The sequence below is a fragment of the Dryas octopetala genome, chromosome 6 (assembly GCF_963921425.1).
Source record: "Dryas octopetala chromosome 6, drDryOcto1.1, whole genome shotgun sequence".
Lineage (NCBI taxonomy): Eukaryota > Viridiplantae > Streptophyta > Magnoliopsida > Rosales > Rosaceae > Dryas > Dryas octopetala.
The window spans coordinates 2,891,358-2,903,476 of record NC_141371.1 but is presented as its reverse complement, the minus strand read 5'-3'; the positions used below and the strand labels follow the sequence as shown (position 1 = coordinate 2,903,476).

Genomic DNA, 12,119 nt, shown 5'->3' with positions numbered 1-12,119 from the left:
ATTCTCAGTGAGTCTGTTCTTTGCCTCAGTTTCGTCATGATGGAAAAAAGTCCATTATTTGATTCTGAGTCTTTCAGCAGCTCAGTGCAAGACACGGATTGAAGAAAAATGGGTTATGGTTCTCTGATTTTGCTGCTTCTTATCAATTTCCACGTCCCTTTTTCATCTGGTAAATATATCTATTTTTTTCTTAGTTGGGGTTTTCAGTTTCCAATCAGATTTGTAATTTGGTCAGAGACTTTGAACTTTAAGTTTCTAGTGAATGATAGCACATATTAAATTCATGTATTAGAAATATATTTAAGTATATGTATGCAACATGTATTCAGTAAATTTTCTGTTTTGGATTTTTTCGTAGGTTTGGTATAATTTGTTTTGTTTTTTTGGAGTTCGGTAATCTGGGTAGCGGTTATAGGCATAGTTATTAGTATTTTATTGCATAATTGCAAATCCTAATTTGTATATGTATATATTTTTTTCATTATTGGTATATATAATGTACTAGGTTGGCATGGTATTGTTACTTGTGTTTAGTTTAACTTTGCCTTTTTCAGTGTTATACTAGTGTTGTTTTAGTTTTGAGAAGAACGATGAAATGAGATTGGTTGAGTACACTGGTTTCAAAGAGACGACTATTTTGATTCTTTTGTTGGGTATAAAGAGGTTGGTTGAGCACACAATGTCAACACATAAATCTTAGATGATAGGTAATTCTGGCATAGCCAATGCTTCAGACAAAGCTTAAGGTTAGCTAAGATGGACTGGAACCAGTTTGAAACTGGGCCTTTATGCTTCACAACTTTGGAGTTGGCAAGCCTTGAAGGGGCATGTCTGCGTTTGAAGCTGACATAAGTTAATGTTTGGGGGGTGCCTCCACAGCCTCATCGCATCTTATTAGTATATGGTCAAATTGCTCAGTTTTAAAATTTAATGCTGGCCTGGAAATTTAGACTGAATCTGCTTGTTGGGTCTCTTGGTTTCTTGTTCTCCCTAATGAGAAGCAATGGAATTTGATTTCTGGATTTTCCCTCTTATCATTGTTGGTCTTCTACTCTGATTTATATCTTTAAGCGTGGTTTATTTCTGTAACTCAAAGGCTGCTGGAAGAATTTATAGCTTCTTCCCAAGAATCTCAAGAATGTAATTGTATTGCTGTGTGGGAAAAACTTCAGGCTTTGGTTCTACTCCATGTCTCCATGACAATTATCTTCACGAGTCCTAAGTTTTTGTTCACAAAGTTTTATATGTATGCTGATTGGTTCACTTAACAAATTACTTGGGAGAAATTAATTCCCTGTCTAATCCTATTTTTAAGTTTCAAATGATTTTGTAAATATACTAATTTGTCACTTTTAATTCAAGTTTATCTTTTTCCTTTTCTCTTTTCTGGTTGTTCTATATAATTATTAAAAATTATTTAAATCCTTTTTAATGCAGGTAAACCTGACAGAGGATGCATTTCCCAAGGTGGTCGTTTTCCGCCATTCTCTTCTGAGGGAAAGCCTCCAAAAAGGGTGAGCAAGGGACCCAAAGATCTGACACTTTGCAGGGTTTTCCGCAGAAAGACTTGCTGTGATGTAGCCCAGACACACCCTGCACTGCTATCCATTAGAAAGTTGGCTTCAACAGGGGAAGCTGGCCCGGAGTGCTTGCAATTATGGGAATTATTGGAATGTTCTATCTGCGATCCCCGCATTGGTGTGCAGCCAGGACCTCCAGTTATATGTGCCTCTTTCTGTGACAGGGTCTTTAAGGCTTGCGCTGAGGCTTACTACTCTACGGATGCAATAACACAGGTATGCGGGTGACTTTTAACCTCCAGTCCAGGAATATTTTACAAACATATTATAGAGATAAGGAGAACTTGGGGGGAAGGATTGCATCGGAGAAAAGGGGGGGTGGGGGGAGGGCAGTATACAACTATACATTGATCATATACATTCGTGTTTCTTTTATTGTGAAATGTTTCATTAATGGTGCCAAGAATAATTGATATATGGCTGCTAACCAATTCCAGTATAATATGATGTAATTAAAGAATAGGTGATTAAACTTATTTCTCCTACCAGATGAATGAGAAAATTCCTTTTTCTGCCAGGTTCTACAACCATGTGGAGTAAATGATTATGTTTGTGGTAGGGCCTCTGAATGGATCCTCAACGGCACAGAGTTCTGTCATGCTGCAGGGTTTTCTGTTAAAGATGATATATCTATGAGCATGGAAGAAACATTTTGCTATGGTGGTCAAGCCAGTCTTGATTTGATTGCTGATTCATGGAAGGCTTCGCAGTCCGAGGTGCCCCAGAAAGTTAAGAGCTTGAGGCTTCTTGAGGATTTCCAGCAAAGGGTGATGGAAATGCCATTTAGTGAAAGAGTTTCTTGGGCTGTGGGAGGATTGGTTCTTACAGCAGGCCTGTTGTTTGTAAGGTGTGGCACTCTTTTACTGCTAGTTTTATAAGATCAAAATTTTCATTACGATTTTCTTGACAAGTTAGTTCCCCCCTCCCCTTCTAGGGCAAGGGCAAATATTTTCTTTCACCTTTATGCCTTTATGACCTTTGGTATTTTGTAGCTTTTTCGTCGCATTTTGTGGAAAGGTGGGATTTCCATTTAAAATGTCCTTAATGACATTAGAAAAAAGGAAAATGTCAATATGCACAAATAGTTCTTTTCGTTTTTTTTTTTGTTTGCTATTGATCTTTTATTTGTTTATATCTACTGGTTATGCAGCAAAAGGAAAAGTCCTAACCAGCGCCACAAACTAGCCGCTTTACAACGCACTACTAAGAAACTTGAAGCCAAGATGAACCAGAAATCTGCGTATAGTCAAGGAAATAGGACAGCAAGTAAAAGATGAATTTTTCTCTTGTATGTGATAACCTGTAGTGATGTTAATTTACAAATGATGTACCAATATATTGCCATAGAAGTGTTATGCTTTCTTTTGCTATTTTATGAACGGTGAATTAATGTATTAGTTTGGTACTATTTAATCAAAATTTTCTAATACTTAATTCCAGCTTTGATTCTTTTGAAGATCACGATAGAAGTTTTTTTTTTTGGGTTTCTTGGAACACTAGAAGTCTGGAACTGGTGTTAGGAAGTAAGCACAGGTGCGCTCTATAGAGTATAGCCGGCGTAGATGTTAAGCCACTCTTTGGGCCTTTTAAACTGGGCTGATGACTAAGGCCTTTATGAATATGGGCCCACAGTGTCCAATTATGGTGACCCATTATGGGTACTAGAGTGGTGGTTAAACTGGGATGCCGTAAAAACTAAAAAGCCTCTGTAATTATTTTCTTAACCGAAATCTGTCACTATTATATTACCGAAGTTGGCGGATCATTGCCACCAACAATCACCCGCGCTGTCGCTGAGTCTCCAACTGTTGTGAAATATGTGAGATTTGTATTTCCCAGTTAATGCAATTTCATATAATACTGAGGTTTTGTCTGTGTCTGATGAATGTATATTTACAAATAGAAAAGAGGTAGAAGAGGAATAAGAAGAGGCTGAGAGCACAAATGGCATAGTTATATGCTGGAAGAGATGGTAGTGCAAATCCTATCGAGGCTGCCTCCCAAATCTCTGATGTGGTTCAAGTGCATTTGTAGGTCATGGTACGATTTCATCAATAACCCCTATTTTGCTTACAATCACCTGAGGTGTGGAGCCAGAAATTTTTTTCTCGGGGGGCCAAGAATTCAAATATATTTACTGTAGGTGTTTATATAATTTTTTCTTAAAATTTTTGAAAAAATAAAAATTTCTAAAATGTGTATAGAGCTACATGTGGGCTAGGGGGCGGGGCCATCTCAGGCCCACATGTAGCTCCGCCCCCTCTACTAGTACAACAAATCCTCTTCTTCCACTTGCATCCTTCTCAAACTTACTCTCGTTGACAAATCCGTTGCTTTTTTATTTTTTTATTTTTTTTTATTTCATTATGTTTCAGATATTGAATCCTTAAGATATGGTGATGGATGACTTTGATGGTTGGATCATATAACAATTTACCATGGAAAAGTGATGAAGTTCTTTTGTCTGCCTTTGATGGACGTGCACTCAATTATAACCTAAGTAATGACAAGCTCAAGTATTTTCCCATTTATGGTCGCTTTGGAGGTTTTCAAGCCTTTACCCATGTGAACACTGAAATGTACTGTTTCAGTCAAACGAGGCAACAAACTTGAGAGTAAAGCTACATAATTCCTCACTCTCTCCCATATAATTGAGCTTATGAGTCAAGCTTGCCAGAAAGACCAGAAAGAAATACAAGGAGATAATTTGTACTATTTTTTTTTCACTGAAAGGTTGCAATGGGATTGTGAAAGTGATTATTAAGACAACGTTTTATGTGTATGTTTATATCACATACTTATAATAATAGTATACATTCTAAGTTCCCCTCCAAGGACATCCGCTTGAGAAGAATTCACCGTCTTGCACATAAGAAAATACCTGTTAACTGTATAACAAAATAGAATTCACCATCTTACAATGAATATGATTAAAGGGTTGAAATAGTTGATGAAGATGATTACTCAGCATCCAAAGGCAACATAGGTAAAATAAGGAAAGAGTATATAAATAACCCCTTAAGCTGGGTTTTAACACTCAAAAGATAGAAAATCCACAACACATTTACGAAACTGTAAATGCTTCATTTCTTCTTGACAATACCACAGTTAACTTCCAATATCCTCAATCTAGATGTTCCATCTGCAAAGCATAGTTTGAGGAACATCAACAAAACATTACAGGAAGGACACCCAAATTTTTTTAAGAAATGCTTTGGCATAACTATGCCTCAGTAGATTACGTTGCATTAGATCATTGTAACCACATAATAATCAAGGAAGGAACAAATGCTAGTGATCTTTGTCAAAGCATTCCATGCGCTTTAATATAGAATTAAAAATAATAATTGTAACCAAAAAAAAGAACTGCAAATAATAATTATCAACAAAGGTGATGACCATAGACACAAAGGATTTAACAATAACATACCTTCCAAAGACCATCATTAAGATAATGCATGTTGTCAACTCCAATTCCCTTGTTGATATTTCTTCTGTAAGCCAAGCAGAGAGTCAACTTCTTAAATAAGCCAATCAGCAAAAGATAATTTAACTGGCTTTGATACAATTACAACTTCACCATATAGAACTTGTCTCTACTATTTACGTTTGTAAATAACAAGGGAAGGAACTTAACATAAAGCTCCTAATAGATATGGAATACAATATGAGCAGCAAAGGTTTGCATCTGTGCTATGTTGACCATTCACCGCACTGAAGCCAACAATGAGACAATTTCTGATTTATTTTAAATCCGCAAGCTTTACCATATAATGTCATATTCCCAGGTCAGCCAACACAAGTTAGACTCTACCTAACAAATATCTTGTCCTCAACATTAGACATTACTCTCTAATAGAAACAACTATTATGTTCTTCAAATTGGTTACTCTAGTAAAGGTTTTAATTTATACCACTTAACTAGTAGGCATAAATGCAACACAATAACTAGTAGGCTATACAGTGAGTAGTGTGTAACAGAAATTATAAGATAGCCGAGAAGTTTACTACCAAAATGGCTTGTAGAGAAACCACAGTTTTTTCTTGTTTCAATTTTCCATGGGCAAAGATGTTAATCATCCTCCTAGTGCTTTACATTTGAATCTTGGCTGCTTGCTGCATTACTTTTCTTTTACACTAAACTGAAAGTCCAATAAATAAGAAAATAACTTACATTTCTTTCGCTGACATTTTTGTGAAGCCAATAGCAAGAGCATGTTGCTTTCCTTCTGCCATTATTGCCTGAGAGTATTCAGTTCTACAGATCAGAAACATACAAACCAAACTGAACTCCAACATTTCCATCTCATATGAAGGCAATTAATTTAAATCAATTCAACATAGTATCTGAACAAATAATTTGTTCTGACACAAGTTTGAAATTTTATTAGTCATAAAAAAGGACATAAACTCATACCACTGGAGTTTCTGCAGCCACTTCGTCATCCAAAACACCGCCAGGAGAAGTTAGACCCGGACACATTATGTTTGCACCAGCGAGAACAAACTTTATGGCACCCCTATCTACTTGTAACTTTTTCATTATATTGGGATCTGTAAACTCAAATAGGAAACATTGAGTGTTCTTGGATACATATTTTTGTAAGGAAATTTTCACTAACAAGATAGCATCTGATTTAAGAACCCAAAAAAAAAAAAAAAATCCACTGACAAGAAGAAAAAAACTAAATAATGATTCATAAACCAGACTCTAAGAATAATTTTAAAAAAACTAAGAGAGGTGTGCACTCTTCATTTTTTTTTTCTTTGATATATAAAGACTTGTGGTAAAGTTTGAAATCCTTTTCTCCTCCTCTATAATGTACCAGAATGTTGAATTCAATCTTCCAAGCATGAGAATTGCTTCACCAGCAGGTCTCACCTGAAGGTAAGAATTCCAACTTTTCTAGAGTAGTTGTATGATGGTTCCCCCTGCCTGCACTGCCTCAACCCCTCCCCCAAATCCCTGGCTAAAAAATATTGGCAGAGTTGTCCTTGGCTTTCCACTAGAGTAGAGCTCAAACTCACATTTTAACCCCTTCAAAGGGGTGATGCCAAGAATAGCAAGAGGCCCACAGAATAGCTGGTTTCCATTGAGATCACACTCACCATTACATTCTTATTTACTGAATGTGGGGACTATGACTGAGAAAACTGCCTTGCCATTCTCATTAGAATAGTCCAGTATTTAAAACAGTTTTATTTCTCATGCATTCCTAAAATAGAAAATAGAAGCAAGTTACTTTTCTTTTTAGTATAAGTAACAGTTAGAGGTTTATTAGAAGTTCCTCCCACGTCCCAACACACTGGAATTCTATTAGAACCATACTAGAAAGAAGTATTCACTTCACAGTATAAATGACAAGTCAAATTAAAGTGATAGAAAAATAATTTTTCCAGAAAATACAATAGCGATATAAAATATATTGTTGGTAAAGAAATTTTTACATTGGTGGAGGAGTCTTAGGGTAGGCATATATGGTCCATCACGAATGTTGAAAAACAGTGGCACGTTGTTTACCACAACCAAATTTAGATGGTTTTGACTGCAAAAAGTGGAGGAGGTGAGGGACAATGTTAAATATATTGGATAAAGTGGTTATCATTAAAAGAATAGCTGAGTTAGAAGTAAATCACAGAAACACACCATTTAGCAACAATGAGAGGAGATTTCTTTGGAAGCAAATCATCCAGCACTTGTTCGAGTCCGGGGTACTGCCATTGAAGTTAACTTTGTGTTAAAGACATATGTAAAGCATATCTTGAAGCATCAGTCAAATTCATATGTAGATAGCTATTGGTAGTAGAAACCTCTTACCTCTTCCGCAATACTTTGACGAATTTTGCGCTGGACGGATGCTTTAACTTGGTTTTGTGCGGACACTTCCTCAGTGGAAAATCTACAGCATAACAAAATATATATGGGCGATGGAGAAATGTTTTACTGATACAAATGCAACTATCTCATGAAATATGCCCCACATGTATCGATTGCAAAATAGAAGAATTTGCAACTCCAAACAGCACCATAATTGCACAACACAACCAATTGTTGAGAACCTTAACCATCATCTCCAAAATAACTAACCCAGCTTCCCAGAAAAAAAAAAAATGGTCTTTCAAGCTTGACAATAACATCAAAACATCCCCTAATTAGCAAAAGAACAACTTTCATACGAAAGCTCAAGCTTTAGAAACCATATATAACCATTTAACGCTTGCTTTAACCAAAAAGGTACCTTTCAAATGTATTCTTCCATTAAACCAAATACAATGGAATTCAAAGCATAAATCAAAACCAAATATAAAATATATATATATTCTGATTGCAATTTCATCCATTTAGGCCAAACCCAGAAATCATTTGTCCCAATCATCAACAAAGTAAATAAAATAAATAATATATACGTAGAAATACACACCCAGATATATAATAATATTGACAAAATATTTATGTGCGTGTGCGTGAGTATAAAGCTTACTTTTTGAACATTCTGGAGAGGGAGGAAAGAGAAGATGAAAGATCTTCAAGAGGCAAGCAGAGAAAACCCTTCAATTGGTATTAAAACCTTCAACTCTGTTTCTGATTCTCCTGCAACACTGAAACTGGTGAGGGATCAGTTAGCTGAGCTGCGCACTATAGCACTCGTCGGTGTTAACTTTTACACTGGACTGGGCCTAGAAGGAACAAAAAGGTTTGGTTTCGAATTATAAGATTGGGCCTTTTTTTGTTACAGACATTTACTATTTTACCCTTGAATTCTTTTTTCACAAAAAGTCACCCAAACAGACTCTCTTCGTCTTCATAGTACTGACCTCTACTGAGTACTGAAAAAAGCGAGAGGAGCAGAAATGGGAGAGGTTTCGAAATTGATGCCAGAAGACATGATGGTGCAAATCCTGTGGAGGCTACCTCCCAAATCTCTTATGCGATTCAAGAGCGTTCGTAAGTCTTGGAAGCTTTGATCAATGACCCAAACTTCGCAGCGAAACAGGTTTTCAATTCCACCGACAACAAATTCTCCTCCTCCGCTACTACTATCCTTTTCAAGCGTTATGTCATGAGCGACATCAACGCTGACAAGAAGGAAATCCTATTGTCATTGTTTAATCTTTGCCATGATGTTGATGATAATATTGATGGTGATGATGACCTAAGCCTTCCTAGTATACAAGGAGCTGGGTGGGTGTAGAAATTTGAGGTGATTGTGTAACTTATGGTGGTGGAAAGAACATTGTAACTTATTGAAACTAAAATTTGTCTAATGACTTTGATGGTGTCCCCACTCCCCAGGCCTATATTCTAATTAATGCACAGTCATAAGCATGTCAAACCAAGCTGTTGATAAATCAATTTCTTGACCCTCATGGTCAAATTTTATAAGGTGCATTCCCATGAACAATATAATTGAAAACAAAATCAACATCCAGCATGAACGAAGAAGAAACGTCCATTGCATCAAGAATCACATCATGATCCCAATAGAATAATACCAGAAGGAGAATCCCAACACATATTCCAAAAGTTTATATTCCCCAGTGATCCTCCCAGAACAAAGACACAACGAATAACAACTACCGTTATGTAAGCAAGCAAACTCAATTCATTTTTCCTCCTTCTCCACCCCTTCAACATCAGAGTAGTTTGACACCTGCTTCCACCACATTGTCAATGACAGCTTTAACCTTACCATGATATTTCTGTTCTCTCTTCAAGTGGACGGATACAGCAGGGATGTTCTTGAGCAGCAGGCGCTCCCCCAATAGCTTCCCAATCTTCGCAGCAGCAGCAACGTCCCGACTAGTTTCCATGCTTGCTCTCAAGGCCTTTTCCTGCGAGCTTGCAGAGGTGGCTACAGTTGCAGTTGGTGAGTGGATCACCTGAGCAGTTACGTATTTATTTGTAAAGTGCATTTTCAGGACATAAGGCTTTAGATACTTTGTGATACTAGGTGGCCTGACTGGAGGAGGAGCAACCATCGCTGTTTACAAATAAATCAGAAATTCAACCAACAAAGTTTAACTGATTTACATACTCTTAAAATTATGTGAGCAGAATATTACAATAACAATTTCGTTCATCAGGCCCGAAAAAGATGGAACATCCAAAAATACACCAGAATTGTCTAAAATTAGACCAGTACTAGAACAAGAACACTGAAAGTGTTACCATCATATAGAACTCCCATGATGCAGGAATACAAGCAAAGCCAAAACATCATAAACAAAACAAAGCTACTAAATGAGGCAGCAATCACAATGGCATTCTTCAATTTTGGTTTGGTCAAACCAACCACACCACCCAAAAACAATCAGTTTGGAATATTCTGCAGTCAAATTCAACCCGAAAGATATTCTAATGGTACCTCCACAAAGTATTAATCACTTTAGTAGTGTGAAATCATTTAAGGAGACTCCTATGTAAAATCATTTAGTCGAAATTTGGTTCTTTTGGTTTTTCATTCATAACCTCTATCAAACAACTGGTGTGCAACTTCTTAAGCTCAAAAATTAATCCCAAGTTGCTAACTCACTTGAAATAAAAGATTTAATGATATGGGTTCTTCCTGCTCCAACACATAGAACAGAAAAAGTGAAAAACCTTAACTTCTACATTCATATATATATCTCCATTTTGGTACCCAGGAAAATCAAACAAATGGAATTTAAAAAAAGAAAAAATTCCCGCTTATTTTCTAGAAGTAACAGAGAGACGAGAAATCGTCGCAAATGACATAATTGAGGCTTTGCTTTTGAGCAACTGAACAGATGAAAAATATGGGATTTCGATTTTCAATTTGCTTTCCTGCGGATTCTAGGGACCAAACATTTTAACCTCGACTGCTCTGTTAAGATTTAAGTTTCCGCAACAAAAAAAAAGAAATAAAAGTTAAGAGTGGCTTACCAAATCGGATGTCTCGTAAGAAAGCTTGATGTGTTAGATTTAGAACTCACTCAAGGGCTCAAAGTTCAGAATTTTCGCAATGGTTTCAATGGCCGAAGTAAAACGAAAGGGTAGAGGTTTTCACTCTCCATTTCCGAAGGTAGAGAATTGGGCCATCTTTACTGGGCTTATTAATACGATTGATCCAAGCCCACTTGAAGTTTGGGCCTTTTCTTTTAAATTTAAGGTGGCATTTCTGAATTACCATTTAACTCTTCCTTCTTAGGTTGAATATTGGTATTTACCAAGATCATAAATCATATTTTCAGAAATAAACGACCAAATAAGTATAAATTCCGTCTATAAACTTTAAACTTGCAACTTTATCGAAGTTTAGATTCATGTGACGAGACCAAATGGTCATTAGTTTTATTTGGTAATATTATTCATCCCCAAATAAGTAACTAAATATCATTTATAAAATTTGAATTTGAAGCCTATTCTAATGAAATTGAATTGGATATCATTAGACCAAATTATACAAGACTATACAATAGACTCTCAACTATTTTTATAGTAAAAAACTTATTTATTATGAATGTATATATCTTGTGTGTTTATCTCTTTCTTATATTACTTGATAATATAAATAAAAACAATAAATGTATACCCTTTTTATATGAAAATTTTACTTCATTAGATATATTAGTATGGTAATGTAAAAAAAGTTTGTAAGAGTCTTTCTTCTAGAATTCTTTTTTTGGCCAACTTCTAGAATTCAAGTTAAGCTTAACATAAATGAGGATTTTTCATTAGAAGAAGGAAACCCGGAGTTTGAAAATTGAAAGTGGAAATTAAGTTACTCGAGAAGATAACCTACAGTCAAACAAAACTGCATGGAGAAATTCAAGAACTGAAAATCACTCTGTCACAAATGCCACCATTCAAATCTGATGTGGGTCATTTCTCATTTGCTGAGATGAGAGAGAGAGAGAGAGAGAGAGAGAGAGAGAGAGAGATTGGTCAGAAATAAAAGTTAAAACCCAGCATAAAATATGGGGGGTGAAGAGGGAAAAGAGTGTAGCAAAGAATCATATCCACATTGGGACTCGGCCTGCTCTCCCCAAAAGTACCAACACACACCTCTTCTTTAGAGAGACCCCCACACCCCTTCTTTAATCAAACACCTTCTTTAATCAAACACTTTGCGTGCAACACGCAACCCCAACCCCAACAACAGGCAATGTCATATTGTCATTCACTATTCTGCTACCTTGCTTCTGTTTCTTGCTCACTATGTGTTTCCTCTGCTCCATTTTCACCCTCCATCCAATCTTTGAATGCCAAAACCAAACTTGTTCAATTCTTGGTCAAAAAAGTCATCATTCGTGCATTTACTTTAAAATTTGAAAACCCCAGGATTAATAGATGAAGGTGGAGAAATTAAAATTAAAAAACAGAGGAGGTAGTACAAAATTAAAGCTGGAGTGGCTCTGTATTTGGCGGCACTCGGCAGGAATTAGTAGTAGTAGTCCACAAAGCGACACTTACATAGCTAATAGGCTAATACATAGCTAGCAGGAGTTAATCAAACAGGTGATGAATGATGATGATCATCAAAAAGGATACTAAGAATAAGATTCACTGGCACTGGG

At 36.2% G+C, this 12,119-nt stretch overlaps 3 protein-coding genes across 3 annotated transcripts; 1 reads left to right on the top strand and 2 right to left on the bottom strand.

Moving 5' to 3' along the window:
- LOC147281078 (folate receptor family protein) lies at positions 1-3,014 on the top strand. The gene is made up of 4 exons (XM_086247691.1): positions 1-169; positions 1,438-1,796; positions 2,099-2,427; positions 2,731-3,014. The coding sequence occupies exons 1-4, from the start codon at positions 109-111 to the stop codon at positions 2,855-2,857; spliced, it is 876 nt and encodes a 291-aa protein (XP_086103817.1). The 5' UTR covers positions 1-108; the 3' UTR covers positions 2,858-3,014.
- Positions 3,015-4,443: 1,429 nt separating this feature from the next.
- On the bottom strand, positions 4,444-8,254 carry LOC147281077 (pseudouridine synthase and archaeosine transglycosylase (PUA) domain-containing protein). The gene is made up of 8 exons (XM_086248439.1): positions 8,063-8,254; positions 7,399-7,480; positions 7,228-7,295; positions 7,029-7,126; positions 5,998-6,134; positions 5,755-5,822; positions 5,011-5,074; positions 4,444-4,722 (listed from the first exon to the last, which is right to left on the bottom strand). Exons 1-8 carry the CDS (start codon positions 8,071-8,073, stop codon positions 4,705-4,707), a joined length of 546 nt encoding a protein of 181 aa, XP_086104565.1. The 5' UTR covers positions 8,074-8,254; the 3' UTR covers positions 4,444-4,704.
- A 759-nt stretch (positions 8,255-9,013) lies between these two features.
- LOC147281076 (Ribosomal L18p/L5e family protein) lies at positions 9,014-10,617 on the bottom strand. The gene is made up of 2 exons (XM_086248441.1): positions 10,486-10,617; positions 9,014-9,562 (listed from the first exon to the last, which is right to left on the bottom strand). Exon 2 carries the CDS (start codon positions 9,558-9,560, stop codon positions 9,216-9,218), a length of 345 nt encoding a protein of 114 aa, XP_086104567.1. The 5' UTR covers positions 9,561-9,562; positions 10,486-10,617; the 3' UTR covers positions 9,014-9,215.
- Positions 10,618-12,119: the final 1,502 nt, after the last annotated feature.